Raw genomic sequence first — 18,578 nt, forward strand, 5'->3', positions numbered from 1 at the left:
CACGCTGCTCTTCCCTCCTGGGCCCTGGGGCTCGGTGGGGACAGCCTCCATCCAGGGGCAGGATGGGCACAGCTGGGTGCAGCACTTCCCCGACTGTGGTGGGCACAGTGTCTGTCCACTGGGTCCCAGCCTGGGGCTCCCCGCAGGCGCTGCCAACCTCCCCAGGCCGGCCTCAGTGCCCAGGAGCCGCTGCAGCCTGCACCCGCGCCTGGGGGCTCCGTGATCTGGGCTGTGCACCCACACTGTGCGCTTGGCCCCTGCAGTCACCGGGGTCTGCCCACAGCCCCCTCCATGTCGCGGCTAACCCAGTCATCGCCTCTGTGGTTTTGGTAAGGTTCACGTATGCGCACAGGTCTTGAAGGTTGGCAAAAGGGACTGTCCTTTAGAGCAGAGTCTGGAGGCCAGCGGGGGGAGCCCCCGGCCCATCCCTCCGGGATTCCTGCAGACCAGCCGAGGAGAGGCTTCCAGGCCAGCACACTTCCAGCCCCCACTCTACTCCGATGGGTGCTCCTTTTACAACAGCCCCGCCCCCCTTTCCTCTATAAAAGAGCCTCCTCCGTGCTGTTCTCCTGACTCGTCTGTGGTTTCCGTTTTCCTGCTGGGTCCTTCTCAGGGTCTGCGATTCTCTGCTGTTTTCCAATGGACACACTTTTGTTGGTAAAACAACTCAGCTTTATTTTTAAGATTAGAGCTCCATGGGACGCCCGGGTGGCTCAGCGGTTGAGCGTCTGCCTGCAGCCCAGGGCGTGATCCTGGAGTCCTGGGATCGAGTCCCACATCGGGCTCCCAGCATGGGGCCTGCTTCTCCCTCTGCCCGTATCTCTGCCTCTCATGAATAAATAAAATCTTTAAAAAAAAAAAAAAGATTAGAGCGCCGTGAGCAGACCCCAGGGTGCAGACGAGTGGGAGCAGGGGCTCTGCACATCCCAGAGCTGTGGCCAGGCTCCTCCCCGCACACAGTCTGGCAGCAGCAGCACCTGCCACAGGCCTGGGAGAGCGGCCGGCTGCGGCTCAGCTCCTGGACCCACCAAGGCACAGTCTGCACGTAGCATAACCTGAAAGGAGCAGATCCCGCGATCCCACCACTCCAGCCAGCCCCTGGCCTGGGCGTGACACTGACCCGCTGGACCCCAGCTGCAGTGAAAGGACGAGAACAGCTCTCCTGGGTCCGGAGAAATTGGGTCCATGTGTAGAAATGGAGGGTCAGGGATGAAGGTTCACGAAGCCGTGACTGTTCCAAGCTCATCTCTGGTTCTACTTTTATAATATCCACTGTTTACTCTCATTTCCCAGGAGAATCTCTGCAGACATTAACCGTAGAAGTCTTAAAAATTGGAACTGTCAGGGGCAGCCCCGGTAGCTCAGCGGAGAGCCTGGGCTGTTGTGCCCAAGATTGCGAATGCAAGAAACCACCAAGGAGCCGACACGGATGCAAGTACACGAGGGTTTATTTATAAGCTCGAGCTTGGGTCCGAGTATACTGCACACAGCGGAGCAGGGACTTGGACCCTGCGGCTAAGAGGCGTAGCAGCTTTATAGGGGCCCGTGGCCAATGGGACTGTAACACACACAGAAAGTTGCACAGTCGTGTCGGTCCACACGCAGGTGGCCGGTGGAATCACAATCCACCCTACAGCGACCATTTGAACTGGCCTATCGCCCTGGTCAGGATTGGCGCGCGGTTTTGGCGGGCACAAGGCGGGGTTACATTGTTGTGAGCCAGTTTCTGTTAAGGGTGTGCTCAGTGGCCTGACTAGGGTGGGGAGCGCCCTGAGCACCAAGCAGGTCATGTGGGGGTCATACAGGAGGTGGCGGGTGCAGCACAAAATGGAGTTAGTCCTGCTCTGCTTGTCCAGGGGTAGGGGATTTTTGTTAAATTTCCTGGGTCCCACATTCCTCCCCCCTTTTTCAGAGGATCCTATGCAGGACCCAATCAAGGGCTCTGGGCTTCTGTAGAAAGAGGCAGTGGTTGGCATTGTTGCCTGAACACCATGAGTTGGACTGTATTGACTCAGTCCTTGACGAAAGCTACTGCTCTATCAATGAGGCAGGGTCCGAAGGTCAGGAGGAGGAGGGTGACGAGTGGGCCGGCCAGGGAGGATAACACGGCAGTCAGCCAGGGGGAATGATGGTACCGGGATTCGAACCATCCTTGTTGTTCTCGTTCCCGTTTTCGTCTAGCTAAACCTTCTCTGACCGTTGCCATAGATTCTCGGACTATTCCCAAGTGGTCAGTAAAGAAGCAACATTCTTCGTTTAGGGCACACATAACCCCCCGGTTGTAAAAAAAAAAACAACTAAATCTAATCCCCTTCTGTTTTGAAGGACAACTTCAGACAAGGATGTCAGGGAGTCTTAGAGGTGAGAAATAGACTCGCTCTATATCCCGATCGATTGCTGCTCGCAGACCTTTACAGTGGGACTGCCTAGTCCGTGAAGCGACACCTGTCCCTGCGCCTGTTAATCCTAATCCTACCGGCATAGCGATGGTGATAGCCGAGATGGGTTCCCTTTTATCCCGTCTGTGGGTACCCGCATCGAACCACTGAAGTACCTGCTCATCGGAGTGACAGATAATTTTAGGGAGTGGCTGTACTAGCACACAGAAGCCCCCAGTTCTGTTTATAACGTGTCTATGAGCGCAGGGAGTCCATCCCTCGGAACAGGCCCACCAGCTGTCTTGGGGCGGTAGATGACACCCGGTACTGTTTACGGGCTGTGTAACGTTGCACAGAATCTGGTAGTGGCGTGGAGGAGGCCTATGCAGAGCCCCTGGCCTGAGACGGATTGTAAGGTGAGGCCTTTACTACCAGGCTTTGGGTTCCACCTGCAAGCATTAGGGTCCGTGGTTGTGTTATACTGACCCATTTTTGCAATTCCTTCATAGAAGGGGGCCGGATGTCATAGCACAGCCAGCAGGATCGGGTAAGATTGGGTTTAGTGCATTGAGGAATTTGTAAGCTTGGGACACCAGGGCCCAAAGAGGGTGTTGAGAAGGGTCGAGGGGAAGGCGAGTTGGGCCTGGGGTGCCCCAACCAGAGGAGTTGTGGGAAAATTTCAGGAGGGTGTTGTAGATGTTACTTGAGATTGAGGAGGCACTAGCACAGGGTCGGGGCCTATCCCTTGGGTTTGACCTTGCGGCTTCTCGACTTGTCGGATCATGAATAGGACTCCATTATCATACCCGCTTTGGTAGAGTCGGAGTCCCCAGAGAAGTCCTACCCCCCAATTTGTATCTCGTTTTCCGGCCTCTGTGAAGGAAATGGTGACTTGATTACAGAGATAGCGGCCTGACTTCCCAGCGCCCGAGCATGTGGGGCTTGTGGCGTTTCGTTGGATTTTTATAAGGCCGGTCGGATTCTGTGACAGCCAATAACATGTCCCAGTCTGTTCACAACCCCATGTTTTACAGAAGTAATCCTCGGGGCCTCCACATCTGGAGACCTTATTATGGTCAGACAGAGAGGGGGCCGGGCATGCATAAAAGCAGGTGGCACGGAGGGAGCTTAAGCTCCACCTGCCGACACATCCGGGTATTCGGCCATGGAGAGCCGAGGGGCCATGGTGGACCCCGAAAAGTTTTGGGTCGCATAAGTCAAAGGTTAGATTGGGCCACCAGGTTCCCCTAGGGTGTATTCCTGTCAGCTGGGTTATTATTTCCATAGAACTCGGGGTGAGGATTTGCCAGGTTAGATTTAGTGGCTGGTGGGGGTTAGTTTTAGCCGCGAGGGGATACAGTGCAAGTAATACTAGTGGGGTAAGTGGGAGTGATGCAGCCTTAGCTTTAGGGGATTGTCCTTGTCGGGCTGACTCTTCCATTCTGGAACAAAGTCCTTGAGGACGGTGTGTGGGTCAGCTGGCCGGACGTGGGTGTAGTGGACCCAGGGAGATATCCCGTCGACCTTGAGAGCGGTGGGAGTGGTCAGGATCTCGATGTAGGGTCCCTTCCAGCAGGGTTGGAGCGTCTGGTGTTGGTGTCTCCGCACGTACACCCGGTCACCCGGTCGATACCGATGGGAGTCCAGGGGTGCCCAGTCTCGTAGAGGGCCCTCAGCTTAGGCCACACCTGTTAGTGAGATTTTTGTGACATTTGGAGGGAAAAAAAGGAGTTGGTGATCATCAAACTCAGCAAGCACCTCAGGTTTTAAATTGGGGATAATGGGTGGAGGAAGACCAAACATGATTTCGTAGGGGGTAAGTCCCATTTTATATGGGGAATTTCGCACCCTATATAGGGCGAAGGGGAGGAGAGCCACCCAGTCCCCGCCAGTCTCCAGGGCTGATTTAGTTAAGGTCTCCTTTACTGTTCTGTTCATCCTCTCTACCTGTCCTGAGCTCTGGGGCCTATGTGCACAATGTCATTTCCAGTCTGCCCCAAGTACTAGTGCCCCTCCCCGTGTTACCTAAGAGACGAATCCTGGGCCGTTGTCTGATCCCATCTTAGCAGGAAAACCATACCTCGGTACAATGTCTTCCAGCAGTTTCTTGGTCACGGTCTGTGCTGTTTCATGTTTGGTGGGAAATGCCTCTGTCCATCCTGAAAAGGTCTCTACAAACACTAGTAAATACCTGTATCCGTATTTTCCAGGTTTTACCTCAGTGAAGTCCACTTCCCAGTAGGCTCCTGGACGGTCCCCCGGAGCCGGGTGCCTGGGTTAGATCCATGGGCGGAGGCATTAGTTAACTGGCACGCGTGGCAGCTCGCCACAATCTGCTCGATCTTTGCTCGAGAGTCTTTAATAGTGATCTTTGCATGTCTATGAGGTCTTCCGTCTTCCTTGTTCCCGTGTGAGTACTCGGATGCATTCTGGACAGGCCTCGCCGTCCTAGTTCCTCTGGCAGGATGATGCTGGAGTCTGCGGCCCTCCCCCAGCCATGCAAGCACTGGGTCACAGGCAAGCGTTTGATCCAGTGTAAATCAGCATCAGTATAGTTGGGGGTGTCGGGCAGGGTCGGTGCCCCCGGATCGGGCAGCGTGGTTGCTAAGACCTGGGTCACCGAAAGGGCTGCCTCCTTTGCTTTTAAATCGGCTCGCCGGTTTCCCCTGGCTACTGGTGCGTCTGCCTTTTGGTGCCCCGGACAGTGGATGACGGCTAGGGCCTTGGGCAGCCAGAGGGCCCTCAGGAGTTCAAGGATCTCCGTTTTGTTCTTAACAGTCTTTCCCTCTGCTGTCAGGAGCCCTCTCTCCCTGTTAAAGGCTCCGTGGATGTGAGCGGTGGCGAGGGCGGACCTGCGGTCGGTGTAGATGTTGGTCCGCTTACCTTCCCCCATGGTCAGCGCCTTGGCCAGTGCGGTCAGCTCTGCCCGTTGAGCTGAGGTTCCGGCTGCCAATGGCTCCGCCCAGATAGTTTCCGTCTCCGTGGTTACGGCTGCCCCCGCGTACCTGACTCCTTCTCGGACAAAACTGCTGCCGTCCGCGTACCAGGTGGCGTCCGCGTTCAGCAGTGGCTGATCCTGGAGGTCAGCTCTGATTCCGCGCACCTGTGCCAAAATTTCTTGACAATCATGTGGGGGGGGGGTCCCAGTCTGGGTTAGGGAGTAGCGTCGCCGGATTCAGGGTTGTCGGTGGCTTAAATAAAATTCTGGTGGGGTTTAGCAGCAGGCTCTGATAATGGGTCAGACGGGCATTGCTGATCAGCGGTCCGGGGGCTGCTTGAGTGCCCCTTCAATGGCGTGTGGGGCGGTAACATGCAGTTCTTGCCCCATGGCCAGCTTGTCTGCGTCTTTAACCATCGTGGCCACTAATGGCAATAATTTTTAAGCATGGGGGCCATCCAGCGGCCACCGTGTCTAGCTTTTTGTAGAGATAGGCTATGGGTCTCTTCCAGGGACCTACGTACCGGACAAGGACCCCTTTTGCCACTCTGTCTTTCTCGTCCACATACAGGTAGAAGGGCTTGGTTAGGTCTGGCAACCCGAGAGCCGAGGCAGACAGCAAAGTCCGTTTAAGGTCATTAAAGGCTTTGTCCATGGCCTTTGTCCATTCAAAATTTTGCTGGTGTCTGGTGGCCTCATGGAGGGGTCCGGCCATCTCGGCAAAACCTGGAATCCATAATCGACAGAACTCTGCTGACCCCAGGAATTCACGTACCTGGCGGACGGTTCGTGGTTCTGGGATTCTTAGGACAGTTTCCTTCCGTGCACCCGTCAACCATCTTGGTCCATCTTTTAATTTGTACCCTAGGTACCTCACCTCCGTTCTGCAGAGCTGAGCTTTTTTAGCTGAGGCCCGGTATCCTAGGGCCGCTATGGTCTGGAGCAAGTCCCTGGTGCCTCGCAGGCATGTGTCCTGGTCCTTTGCCGCCAACAGGATATCATCTACTAAAGGCGTCCTTTAAGTCTAATACCATAAGCCAAGTTTTATCTGGAGGCAGGGTGGAGAGGAGGGTGTGTGGGTTTGGGACCGTAGGATGCATATCCTCTACTTGCCGGTTGATTTCCCTTAAGTCCTGGACTGCCTGTAATCGTTAGAGTGCGGTTTTCGCACCAGCAGCAAGGGGGTGTTCCATGCTGATTGGCAAGGCCCCAAAATGCCCAAGTCCAGTAGTCGCCGTATGTGGGGTGTGATTCCCGTACGCACCACGAGAGGCACGGGGTCTTGGCGGACCCTGACAGGGTCTACTCCCGGTTTCAGTTCTATGTATATGGTCGGTCGGTGTTGTGACAGCCCAATTCCCCCCAGTTTCTGCCCACGCTTGGGGAAATTCCCGCAGCCAATGGTCAATGTCAGTCATCGGGGCTGAGGGTGTCTGGTGGAGACGATATTCATCTTCTAAACTTAGGACAAGTACTTGGATCGGGTGCCCTTCCTTATTTAGGACTTTTGCCCCTTCGGGGTGGAAGTGAATCTGTGCCCCCATTTTGGTGAGCAAGTCCCTACCTAATAACAGGTAGGGACACTCAGGGATAACCATGAAGGAACGGGATACCCGGCCCATGCCGAGATCTACAGAGCTTTGGGTAGTCCGTGAGTGCTGTTTGGTGCCCGTGGCCCCTTGCACCCATGAAGTCTTGCTTGCTAATTTTCCTTGGGGTTGTAATAAGACCGAGTGTTGTGCCCCAGTGTCCACTAATAATTCAACGGGTTGTCCCTCCACTCTGAGAGTTACCCTGGGCTCGGGGAGAGGTGCCGAACCCCGACTCCCCTAATCGTCCCGGTCCTCCATTTCCCAGATCTTGGCAGGGGCCTTAGGTCTTTTATTAGGGCAATCTTTTACCCAGTGGCCCTCCTCTTTACAATAAGCACGTTGGTTTTTGTTTAGTTCAGGACGCTCCTGACCGGGACCAGGGCCATCCTCCTTACCTGTCCCTGAAGCCAGTTTTTTGAGGTGTCTCCGTTTTTCCTGGGGGTCGTCCATGGTTGTGGCCAGCAGGATCTTGGCCAGGTTTCGGGTCTGCCGGTCACTTAGTTTGATTTGTTGTTCTTCTGGACTCTCTCTATTACAGACTCGTTCTGCTACTCTTACTAAGTCCTGCAAGCTCTTCTCTCCTAGTATTCTAGGAAGGCTGCTGGACTCTTGTCCTTACCCTGTCTCACACCATAGACCTCGGCCAGATTGGGAGGCTTGCGCGCGGCAGCCTGGAGACCTGCCGGGAGAGTCTGGCGGTGGACCCGGGGTCTCTCCTTACCTTCAGCCGAGCTGTGGTCCCAGGTGGGGTGGGATAAGGGGAAGGCAGCGTTTATGAGGTCTGGGTTTTGAGTCGGCTGTCTGTCCTCTCCCAAGACAGAGTTCCGGGCTTCCACTTGAATTTGTTCTCTCTCCTCGGTGGTGAAGAGAACCTGCAAGAGCTGTGGGCAGTCCTCCCAAGTAGGCTGCTGGGTAAAGAGAACAGGATCTAAAAGCCCAATTAGATTTCTCGGATTATCCGAGAACTTTGCATTTTGGGTTTTCCAATTATATAAATCACTGGTGGAGAACGGCCAGTACATTAGCTGTCCGCCAGTCTCGTCGGGGCCCCATGGCGTGGAGGGGAAGGGCGGGGGAGTGGCCCGGCCCTCCTTAGGGGGTGGGGCTGCCCGGTGGGGCCGTCTGCGTGGCCCACGCACAGGGACTCCCTCGTCAGGGAGGGGGGTGCCCCTTCTGCAGCCCCCCCACCTCTGATGGGGGGGGGTGGAAGGGCGAGGGGGTGCCCAATAGGGCGGCGGGAGGATCAGGTCCTCCGGAGAGGAATCCGGTAAAACTGAATGAAGAGGCACTTTTGTCTTAGAGTCGGTCTCCTTCTCAGCTTTTCTGCAGGGCTGGAATCTTGGTAGGTCCTGCTTGGGGGGGGGGGGGATAGTTTTAGCCAAGGAGGGGGATTCTCGATCATGTCCTGCCAGGCCAGGACGCAGGGCACCTGGTCAGGGTGGCCGGCCGGTTTGTCCCTGAAGATCACGGCCTTAACCTGTGAGATAACCTGGAAAGTTCCTCCTCGGGGCCATCCCACGTCAAGGGCTGGCCATTCTGACGCGCAGGAAGTTCGAAACTTCCCTCTCCGTGGGTCTGTGCTCAGGTTGTGAGCTCTTTCCTTAACATCCGAGAAGTGGGGGAGCGTAAGGGGTGGGGGTGGTTTGCGTCCGCCCCATTACGTCCCCGGTCCACGCCAAGGCACAGACAGGACAGTTAACAAGTAACACAGTCAAACGCACAGTTGACAGTGAACACAGTAACCCCGACCAGCGCGCACAGCTGACAGGACGCGGTAACAGACGAACGTTCCCGGGCGGCCGCGGAGACAAAACAGAAGGTAACCCCGAGGGCTGGCAGCCGGCCCTCCTCACAGACAGGACCCCTCCCTCCCCGTCTCAGATGAGGACCCGTCTGTGGGCGGCCACGGACTAGCTGGAGTAACGAAACCGAACCAGGCCCGGGCTTGCGTCCCTCATTCACTCAAAAGGCTCGAGAGCCCAAAGGGTGAATAGTTGGTTGACGCTTGAGAAAGGGCTTGAGCAACGGTTTTCAGAGCTCAGAGCTCGCTTGTACGTGGTCGCCCACATAACACAGTAGATACAACGTGCTCTGGCCTGGCCATAAAGTGAAATAGGGTCTGTGCTGTCCTTGCTGGCCTGTTAGCCACATCTAATGTTCCTCCGAGGTATGTACATCTGGAGCAACAAACCCACCTCTTACCAGGATCCTCTGGCGCCAGTGGGTCTGCCTTGGATGCTGATAAAGGGGAAGCTTGGAGGGTTTCACAAATATGCTAAGAATAGATACTTCCTTATCTTTGTTTTGCCTATAATGTTGCAGAACCTTGAATAAAGCCGACACTGCTTGGCCATCATCCACTGTGTCCCTCCTGTCCCCATCTCTTTACTTTTCTTTTATTTCCCCATCCCTTTCCCTCAGGACCCTGACCGTGTTGCCCGAACAGGGACCTGAGCACATGCAAGAGAAAGTGCACATATAGGTAAGTCGTCGCGGACAATTAGGTAAGGGGAGCCCGGCTATTTAGGGCCACAACAGGAGTAAAAAAATAATGGGGCAATCGCAGTCTATGGAACAGGTCCTTTTCATGACCGCCTTGCAGGCCCTTATGAAGAGAGAAGGGTCCAAGGTCTCTAAAAACGCCTTGCAGCAATTCTTTTGTACCGTATCGGACTTGTGTCCCTGGTTTCCAAGAAGGGGCTGTCAGTCTGGACGCCTGGCAAAGGGTAGGACAGGAAATTAAAAATCAACTTAAAAAACGTGGTCCTATGGCCTGTCCTCCAGGCACCATGCAAATTTGGGAGGAAATAAGAGAGGCTTTAGATCCACAACACACTTTCGAATTAATCTCTATAGCCTCTCATGAATCCCTCCCTGAGAATGATGTTCAGACCTCTTCAGAGGAACAAAAGGAGAATAATAATTCGATGACTGAGTCACCATCACCACCAGGACAGATATCGCCCTCTCAATTCCCTCCCCGACAAAAACTGCAAAAGGAAACCATAAATATGCCTCAGACGAGCATCCCTACGGCACTACCTTTATTTGAAACCGGAGCAGATGAAATTGAAGGAGATGAGGTATATTTAGATGATGATAAGGAAATACTTTTTTTCATCCTCAGCTCCAGGGCCGTCAGGCCCCCCCTCTAAACAGGAATCTTTTTTTTTTTTTTTTTAAATTTTTATTTATTTATGATAGTCACAGAGAGAGAGAGAGAGGCGCAGAGACATAGGCAGAGGGAGAAGCAGGCTCCATGCACCGGGAGCCCGATGTGGGATTCGATCCCGGGTCTCCAGGATCGCGCCCCGGGCCAAAGGCAGGCGCCAAACCGCTGCGCCACCCAGGGATCCCTCTAAACAGGAATCTTATAAGCAACTTGCGCTCCTAATCATGATATTGATCCCTTTCCAGGCATGAGCAAAAAAATACGACCCTCTTCCATGGATCATGCCAAGCCACGGCCGGGCAGTTTTGATCCTCCCTCTTACAGGAAAGATCCTCCTTATGGTCATATAATGACACCTTACCCTCAGTCTGGGGTTCCATACAAGGAGGAAGGGCTGACTTCTAAAAGCACATTTCCAATGGTCCATATCCCCCTGTATTTCCCAAACACCTTCCTAGCGGGCTGTCGCCTTTGAAAATAACTCCTCTTCAACAAACTCTCCATCAAGCACAACAAGCTGGAGAGGACACCTCTGCCTTTTCAGCTTTCCCTGTCATGCAAAATGGTAATGGCCAGAGAGCCTACTCTACTGTCAATTTTAAGATACTAAAAGAGATCAAGACAGCCACCGCCCAGTACGGGCCCACAGCTCCTTACACCCTGTCCTTATTAGATAGCGTGGGACTGGACGCCCTCTGCCCAGGAGGCTGGAAGGTCATAGCTCAGGCCTGCCTATCAGGTGGTGGCTATTTACTTTGGAAAACTGAATTTTTTGAAAGAGCTAATGAAACGGCTGTGTATAATCGTAGGACAAATATTCCGGTTCCTTCTGAAATGCTAACTGGGGGAGGGGCTTATGCTGAGGTAGATAGGCAAACTGATTATCCAGCAATAGCATACAATCAAATTTCACAGTGTGCCCTTACGGCCTGGAAAAGACTTCCTTCAGCAGGGACCAGGTAGGGAGAGTCAGCAAAATCCGGCTAGGACCGGATGAGCCTTATCAAGGTTTTGCGGCTCGCTTGTTAAAAGCAGTAGGACGCATAGCGGTGGATGGGGAAGCAGGCACAGTCGCTGTGAGACAACTGGCTCTCGAAAATGCTTATTCTGCCCGCCAAGCCGCTATTCCACCCTGGGAAAAGGAACCTTGGAAGACTACAGTCGTTTATGTGCTGGAATAGGGTCTTCATATGTACAGGGAGTTACCCTAGCTGCAGCACTGAGGGGGATTCCCCCTCGGGAAATGCAGAGGCGTACGCAGCAAAGAGGTAACCAAGAAAGACGAACCTGTTCTCCATGAGGACAGGCAGGCCATCTCAAGGCCAAATGCCCTCAGTTAATAGGTGGGCTGGAAAGACCCGGAGAAATAGGGAAAAAACCCTCATCTCTGTGCCCCAGATGTCAAAGAGGCTATCATTGGGCAAATGAGTGCCGTTCCCAAAAGGACAAATTTGGAAATATTATTCAGGGAAACTGGAGGCCCGCTGCGGCCCCAACAAACAATAGCAGCAATGTTTCCTCAGATGTCCGCCCTGGGGCCAATACCGCCGCCCTCCCAGACATCAGCAAATTACACCGGGGTACCCCCGCCAGCGCAGGATTACACTTAGCCCCAGACACCCCGGTATATCTAGAAGCTGGACAAACCCCCAAAGCTATAACAACAGGAATATGGGGACCCCTTCCCAAGGGAACCTGGGGATTGCTTTTAGGAAGATCTAGTTGGACTATGAAAGGACTAAATGTTCATCCGGGAGTAATAAATGAAGATCATACAGGAGAAATTAAAATCACAGTAACACTAAAGGAGGGCATTCTCCATTTACAACCTAAAACGCCTATCGCCCAATTAATCATTATTCCTAGATATGAAACTTCTAACCCATCTGTAAAAGGAAAGCGGGGAGCAAATGGCTTCGGCTCCACCAATATTTATTTGTTGGACTCAGCTTATTTCAGCCGACAAGCCATAGATAACCTTACAGATACAAGGTCGCCCCTTTGTCGGGTTGATAAATACTGGAGCTGATGTCTCTGTTATCGCCAGGCAACACTGGCCAAAGTGTTGGCCCCTTACAGATTCAGAGGTTTCTATAAGGGGTGTAGGCTACGCGTGTGCCCCTCAAATAAGTGCTAACTTTCTTAATTGGTCTACATCAGAAGGACATTATGGAAGTTTTCAGCTCTCTGTCCTAAAAATAGATTTAAACTTATAGGGCAGAGATATACTAACCGACATGGGAGTTTTCCTCACTACAGCCCCAATATCTATGCCAAATCAACAAAAAATAGTAGTGACTTTAATGAATAAAATGGGCTATGATCCAAGCAAAGGTTTAGGAAAAAAATTTACAAGGAAACCCAGCCCCCATTTGTCTTATCGGTCAAACCACCGGAAAAGGACTGGGTTTTCAAGAGGGCCACTGAACTCTCCCCATCCACTGCCTATTGAATGGAAAAGTAATGACCCTGTATGGGTAGACCAGTGGCCCCTACCAAAAGAAAAATTAGAGGCAGCAGCAGCATTAGCAGAGGAACAGCTGCTTTTGGGTCATCTACAGAGCACTCACAGTCCCTGGAACACTCCAATATTTGTAATTAAAAAGAAATCAGGAAATGGAGACTATTAAAAGACCTCAGGGCAGCTAATGCTACTATGAAGCCCATGGGGGCTTTACAGCCAGGGCTTCCCACACCCTCCGCTATACCCTTACAATTCAAGATGATTGTATTGGATCTAAAAGACTGCTTTTTTTTTTTTTTTTTTTTTTTTTTTTTTTACCATTCCTCTGGCTCCCCAGAACTGTGAGAGATTTGCCTTTTCTATTCCTAGCACAAATCATATGGAACCCGCAAAAAGAACTCATTGGAAGTTTTTGCCACAAGGAATGGCTAACAGCCCCACCTTGTGCCAAGAATTTGTAGCTAGAGCTCTTTCGCCTTTTCGTAAGAAGTTTAATTCCATCGTTTACTGTATTCATTATATGGATGATATTCTTCTTGCTGCACCGACCGACCGAGGAAATGTTGCAAGAAGCTTTCTCAGATCTGACCAACAGATTACAACAATTTAATCTAGTAATTGCTCCTGAAAAGATACCAAAAAAAAAAAAAAAAAGGAGCCTTTTGAGAATCTCGGCTTCATTGTTGAAAATACAACAATCAGAACTCAGAAATTATCCATTAGAACGCACTCGTTAAAAACATTAGATGACTATCAAAAATTAATGGGGGTATTAATTGAATTAGACCCTTCTTACATATTACAGCTAATGATTTAAAGCCATTATTTGATACCCTTAAGGGAGAGAGTGCTCCCTCCTCTCCTCTCCTCGCTAATTACCTGAAGAAGCCCAAAGGGCTTTACAGCTTGTTAATAAGTTGTCACAGGCACATGTAACTCAGTATGATCTTACACGACCTTTATATTTAATCTTGTTAATGCCTTCCCAATTACCAGCTGCGGTCATTTGGCAATCTCATGGACCTTTGGAATGGATCCATTTGGCCTTACGTCAATTACACGTTATAAATGATTACACTAAAATGTTAGCCCAATTGATATTAAGGGGTCGTCAACGCATTATTCTCATGATTGGTAAAGAACCTGATTACACCCTGTTGCCTATGTTAACCGCAGATAAGGAACACGCTCTACTGGGACCCCTGGGTGGCGCAGCGGTTTGGCACCTGCCTTTGGCCCAGGGCGCGATCCTGGAGACCCCGGATCGAATCCCACGTCGGGCTCCCGGTGCATGGAGCCTGCTTCTCCCTCTCCCTCTACCTATGTCTCTCTCTCTCTGTGTGACTATCATAAATAAATAAAAATTAAAAAATAAAAGGTACAAGCTCTATTTAGTATGAATTTAAATTGACAAATAGCCTCGTCCTGTTAGCCAGGACAGCTTAAATATCATCTTCCCGCAGACAGACTTTTGCAATTCCTTTCTACCACGTCTGTCTTCTGTTCTGCAGTCATGACAACATAACCCCTGGCTAACGCCGTCACTCTATTTGTTGATGCTGATAAAACAGGGCACGTTGGAATCTACAAGGAATCCTCTAAGGCTAAAACAACTTATCAAAGTCATTATCCCACTAAGTCAGTACAAAGAGCTGAACCAAAGGCTGTCCAAATGTTTTGGCTTTGCAAATGTTTCCCGAACCCTGCAATCTATTCACTGACAGCCGCTACGTGGCTCGAGCTGTTCCAGCCTTGCCACGCGCTGACATACTCACAAATGATGGGGAATTGTAGCACTTATTCTCTAGTATTCAGCAAATATATTACGGGCCAGAGGAGCTCCTATTTTTATATCCCATATATGGGCTCATACTAATTTGCCTGGTCCCCTCTCTGAAGGCAACCACATTGCTGACACCATTACTCACACTTATATAACAAACGTAAACGACAAACATTGGCCACACAGAGTCATGCTAGTTTTCATCAAAATGCCTCAGCCCTTGGCCGACCGTTTCACATCACTAGAGAAGAGGCCCGCCAAATAGTAAAAAACTGTCCGGCCTGTCCAGTCCACCATCCTGTTCTTACTTATTCAGTTAATCCCAGAGGATTGATGCCTAATCATCTCTGGCAAATGGATATTACCCTCTTTCCTGCTTTCGGCCGCTTAAAATATATACATGTCTCTATCGATACTTTCTCTGGGTATATCCACGCTACTGCACATTCTGGAGAAGCCTTTACTGATGTTCAAAATCATTTATTTTCAGCCTTCTCCCAAATGGGAACCCCTAAGGCCATAAAAACTGATAATGGCTCAGCTTATAGCTCCAAAGCTTTTCAGAGCCTTTGTGCTACCTTTCAAATTAAGCAGTCTACAGGAGTTCCCTACAACGCACAAGGTCAAGCCATAGTTAAACGAGCTAACAGTACTCTCAAATCTTACCTTAAAAAATTAAAAGGGGGAGATACTGCAGGGAACAGTGAAATACTCTCCCCATATCCATTTAACTCTAACTCTTTATGTTTTAAATTTTTTGAATGTTGATGATATAGGACGGACGGCAGCTGAACGGTTTTGGCATCCAGATTTTTCTTCTCTCCCTTACGCTAGGTGGAAAGATCCATAGACTGGCATTTGGAAAGGCCCCGACCCTGTCCTTCGCAAGGGGCGTGGGTTTGTCTGTATTTTCCCCCAGGATGAGGACACCCCGTGATGGCTCCCGGAACCATGGTGTCGACTCCTCGCCCCTACGCCGGAGACTGGCCAACCTGACGATAACTCGCCAACAAAAAAGAAGAAGGAGACGTCTCCCGTGGTACCGTTGGGCCCGGAAAAGGGAACTGATCAATCAAGTGATAAGTCTGGTTGAACAGACACAGCCTAATGAGTCCTTACTTACAACCCTTCTTACTGTATTAGCTATTACAACCCCTCCTGTTAGCAAAGCGGCTGTATATTGGGCCTATGTACCTGACCCACCTACTATAAGGCCGGTTACTTGGGATGATCCTACTCCCCAAATACACACCAATATGACAGAATATTTTGGAGGGAGTAGTTCTGATGGCATGGAGGTTGCAAACCATTCTATCAGTTGGACAGGCCTGGCCGCTTAGGTACCCATGTGCTTCCAATTACCACTATGTAACCAAAAACCACTTAATGGTTATTTGGTAGTTCAGCCAGTACCTCACATAGTGACATATCCCTCAGAAACAGAAAAGAATGAAAACCCTCCATCCCGACTTAACATAATGTTAGAAAGGTGGATCGTCTATGAGGTCACTGGTGACACCCCTCCCAGTGACCCTCAACAAGGTAGGCGCCCTCCCGGGTACCCCAATTGTCCTCAAAACTTAACCCATGCTATTTCAGGTCCTATTTGGATGGAGCGCCTTCAGAAGACACCTTTGGTCATCTCTCCTCTCGGCATCCCTGAGTTTTCTATCACAGACTGGTCGAGAATGACAAGAAAGGAGCCTCTGCGCTACATTGCATATCCACCTGGTCGACCAATGAATAATGTGACTATACCCGGAGGAGTTTTTTCTACCGTCGGAGAAATGTACCACGCAGAACTCTGAAAACTGGTCGCCGCAATGGGACCGGCCAAGACGCAGATGGCTAAGAACACTACACAAACACAAAGGACTCCAATCTTACTATAAGGGCCTGTGTGCCTAGGCCATTCCTATTGGTGGTAGGATATGGGACGACAAATTTTACCTTTATGCAAAATAATGGAACTGATATGTTATTTGAACTAGGATGTAAAAATTGTGTATTGACCAATTGTTTGCCTGTGCTCTTGCCCTCACTTCACACAGGTCCTGTCACTATCTTTTTGACTATGCAACCGCCTTATTTACTATTACCTGTTGAGATTGAAGGCCCTTGGTATGCTAATTATGGTTATCAGTTCGCAGTGGAAATGCAGCTACAATTGAAGAGATTGAAACGCTTCCTTGGGCTGTTGATAGCCGGTATTGCTGCATTGGTTGCTCTTATAGCTACTGCTGCCACAGCCTCTGTGGCCTTATCCCAGGGTGTACAGACAGCACGATACGTTAACCACTTAGCAAAAAACGTCTCTTATGTAGTGTCTACTGAGGAGCGTATAGATCAAAAAATTCTCGGTCGTCTTGATGGGCTTGAAGAAGCAGTAGAATTTCTGGGGAATCAACTATCCCTGTTGAAAAACCAGATGTCCTTGGTTTGCCATGGCGGGTTTCAGCATATATGTGTCACCCCTATGAAGACCACTAATGTAACACGGGGGCAAGTTAGAAAACATCTACAAGGAATATGGCTTCATAGTAATATGAGTCTTGATTTGTTGGAGTTGCAAAAGGAAATTTCCATTATCAGCCATTCTCAGAGAGGTATGACAAACCCGGCTGAAATGGTGGCTCATATCTTGGATGGCCTGCGCGGATTTAATCCAGGCAACCTATTAAGGTATTCATTCTGGATGTTTATCATTATATTTACTATTGTGATTATTCTACTTTTTGCATGGTGTGTGGGTCAAGGCAAGACGACACAGATTCAACATGGATGCTCAATTACATTTCCTCAATCTGAAAACAAAAAAGGGGGAAATGTAGGTGGCCATGGACTAGCTGGAGTAACTAAACCAAACCAGGCTCGTACTTGCATCCCTCATTCACTCAAAAGGCTCGAGAGCCCAAAGGGTAAATAGTTGGTTGACGCTTGAGAAAGGGCTTGAGCAAAAAAAAAAAAGGAAAGAAAGGGCTTGAGCAACGGTTTTCAGAGCTCAGAGCTCGCTTGTACGTGGTCGCCCACATAACACAGTAGATACAACGTGCTCTGGCCTGGCCATAAAGTGAAATAGGGTCTGTGCTGTCCTTGCTGGCCTGTTAGCCACATCTAATGTTCCTCCGAGGTATGTACATCTGGAGCAACAAACCCACCTCTTAACCAGGATCCTCTGGCGCCAGTGGGTCTGCCTTGCATGCTGATAAAGGGGAAGCTTGGAGGGTTTCACAAATATGCTAAGAATAGATACTTCCTTATCTTTGTTTTGCCTATAATGTTGCAGAACCTTGAATAAAGCCGACACTGCTTGGCCATCATCCACTGTGTCCCTCCTGTCCCCATCTCTTTACTTTTATTTCCCCATCCCCTTTCCCTCAGGACCCTGACCGTGTTCCTGCAGAGCGTGCAACACCCGTCCTCCTTACAGACGAGGACCCCCGTCCTCCAGGCAGGGGCAAGGGACATCTCAAGACCCCTGGTCGACGGCCCGCCAGCGCCTCCGCCTAAGCCGATGCTGACCCAATACAGATTGGAATTCCGACAGGTAAAAGTACGGTTTAGAGCTCTCAGAGACTATGCGCGCAAAAAGGTGGAAAAAGTTGAGGGCACTCACCACGCGTGGGACCCTCCGGATGGGGTCCCGGACCAGCCCCCAAATGTTGCGCCCAAGATCGCGAACCCGAGAAACCACCGAGGAGCCGACACCGAGGCAAACCCACGAGGGTTTATTTACAAGCTGGAGCTGGGGTCCAAGAGCACCCGACGCGGCGGGGCAGGGCCTTGGCCTTGGGCCCCGGGGCTCGGAGGCGGAGCAGCTGCATAGGGGCCAATGGAATCCCGACTCGCCCTATAGTGACCGCGTCAACTGGCCTATCGCTCCGGTCTCCGGTCGGAATTGGCGCGCGGTTTCGGCGGGCGCAGGGCGGGGTTCCCTGGCTGTGAGCCGGGGTCCGGGAAGGGCGTGCTCGGCGGCCCGACTAGGGTGGGGGGCGCCCTGAGCACTAGGCAGGTCGTGTGCGGGTCGCGCCGGAGAGGGCGGGCGCGGCACAACGTGGAGTTACCCTGCTCTGCTAGTGCAGGGGTAGGGGACTTTTGTTGCATTTCCTGGGTCCCGCGGGGCCGGCACCCGAGGGCCCCGCATCCCCGCGGGCGACCCTCGGGCCGGGAGGCGGGGGCGGGGGGCGCCTCGGCAGGTGCGGGCGGGAGCCGAGGCCGGGTCCCACGGGGGCGGGGGCCTGGCTGTGCGCA

General features: G+C 51.5%; 1 protein-coding gene and 1 long non-coding RNA gene across 6 annotated transcripts; one reads left to right on the top strand and one right to left on the bottom strand.

Moving 5' to 3' along the window:
- Positions 1 to 1,430: 1,430 nt before the first annotated feature.
- Positions 1,431 to 18,555, bottom strand: LOC129502217 (uncharacterized). The gene is made up of 2 exons (XR_008662904.1): positions 17,944 to 18,555; positions 1,431 to 4,066 (listed from the first exon to the last, which is right to left on the bottom strand). It is a non-coding gene; the product is annotated as an uncharacterized LOC129502217 (long non-coding RNA).
- On the top strand, positions 4,073 to 17,643 carry LOC129502215 (endogenous retrovirus group K member 13-1 Env polyprotein-like). 5 transcript variants are annotated; one of them, XM_055313741.1, is made up of 4 exons: positions 4,073 to 8,727; positions 9,330 to 9,390; positions 13,721 to 15,366; positions 15,927 to 17,643. In XM_055313741.1, exon 4 carries the CDS (start codon positions 16,282 to 16,284, stop codon positions 17,251 to 17,253), a length of 972 nt encoding a protein of 323 aa, XP_055169716.1. In that variant the 5' UTR covers positions 4,073 to 8,727; positions 9,330 to 9,390; positions 13,721 to 15,366; positions 15,927 to 16,281; the 3' UTR covers positions 17,254 to 17,643. The 5 variants fall into 5 exon arrangements, with proteins under 5 accessions (XP_055169716.1, XP_055169718.1, XP_055169717.1 ...); XM_055313743.1 differs by having other exon boundaries at positions 15,104 to 15,366; XM_055313742.1 differs by having other exon boundaries at positions 15,162 to 15,366.
- Positions 18,556 to 18,578: the final 23 nt, after the last annotated feature.

Source organism: Nyctereutes procyonoides, unplaced genomic scaffold (assembly GCF_905146905.1).
Source record: "Nyctereutes procyonoides isolate TBG_1078 unplaced genomic scaffold, NYPRO_anot_genome, whole genome shotgun sequence".
Classification (NCBI taxonomy): domain Eukaryota; kingdom Metazoa; phylum Chordata; class Mammalia; order Carnivora; family Canidae; genus Nyctereutes; species Nyctereutes procyonoides.

What these genes read in the sequence shown, in the direction of transcription:
- LOC129502215 (XM_055313739.1), top strand. Translation starts at nt 16,282, where the DNA reads ATGCAAAATAATGGAACTGATATGTTATTTGAACTAGGATGTAAAAAT.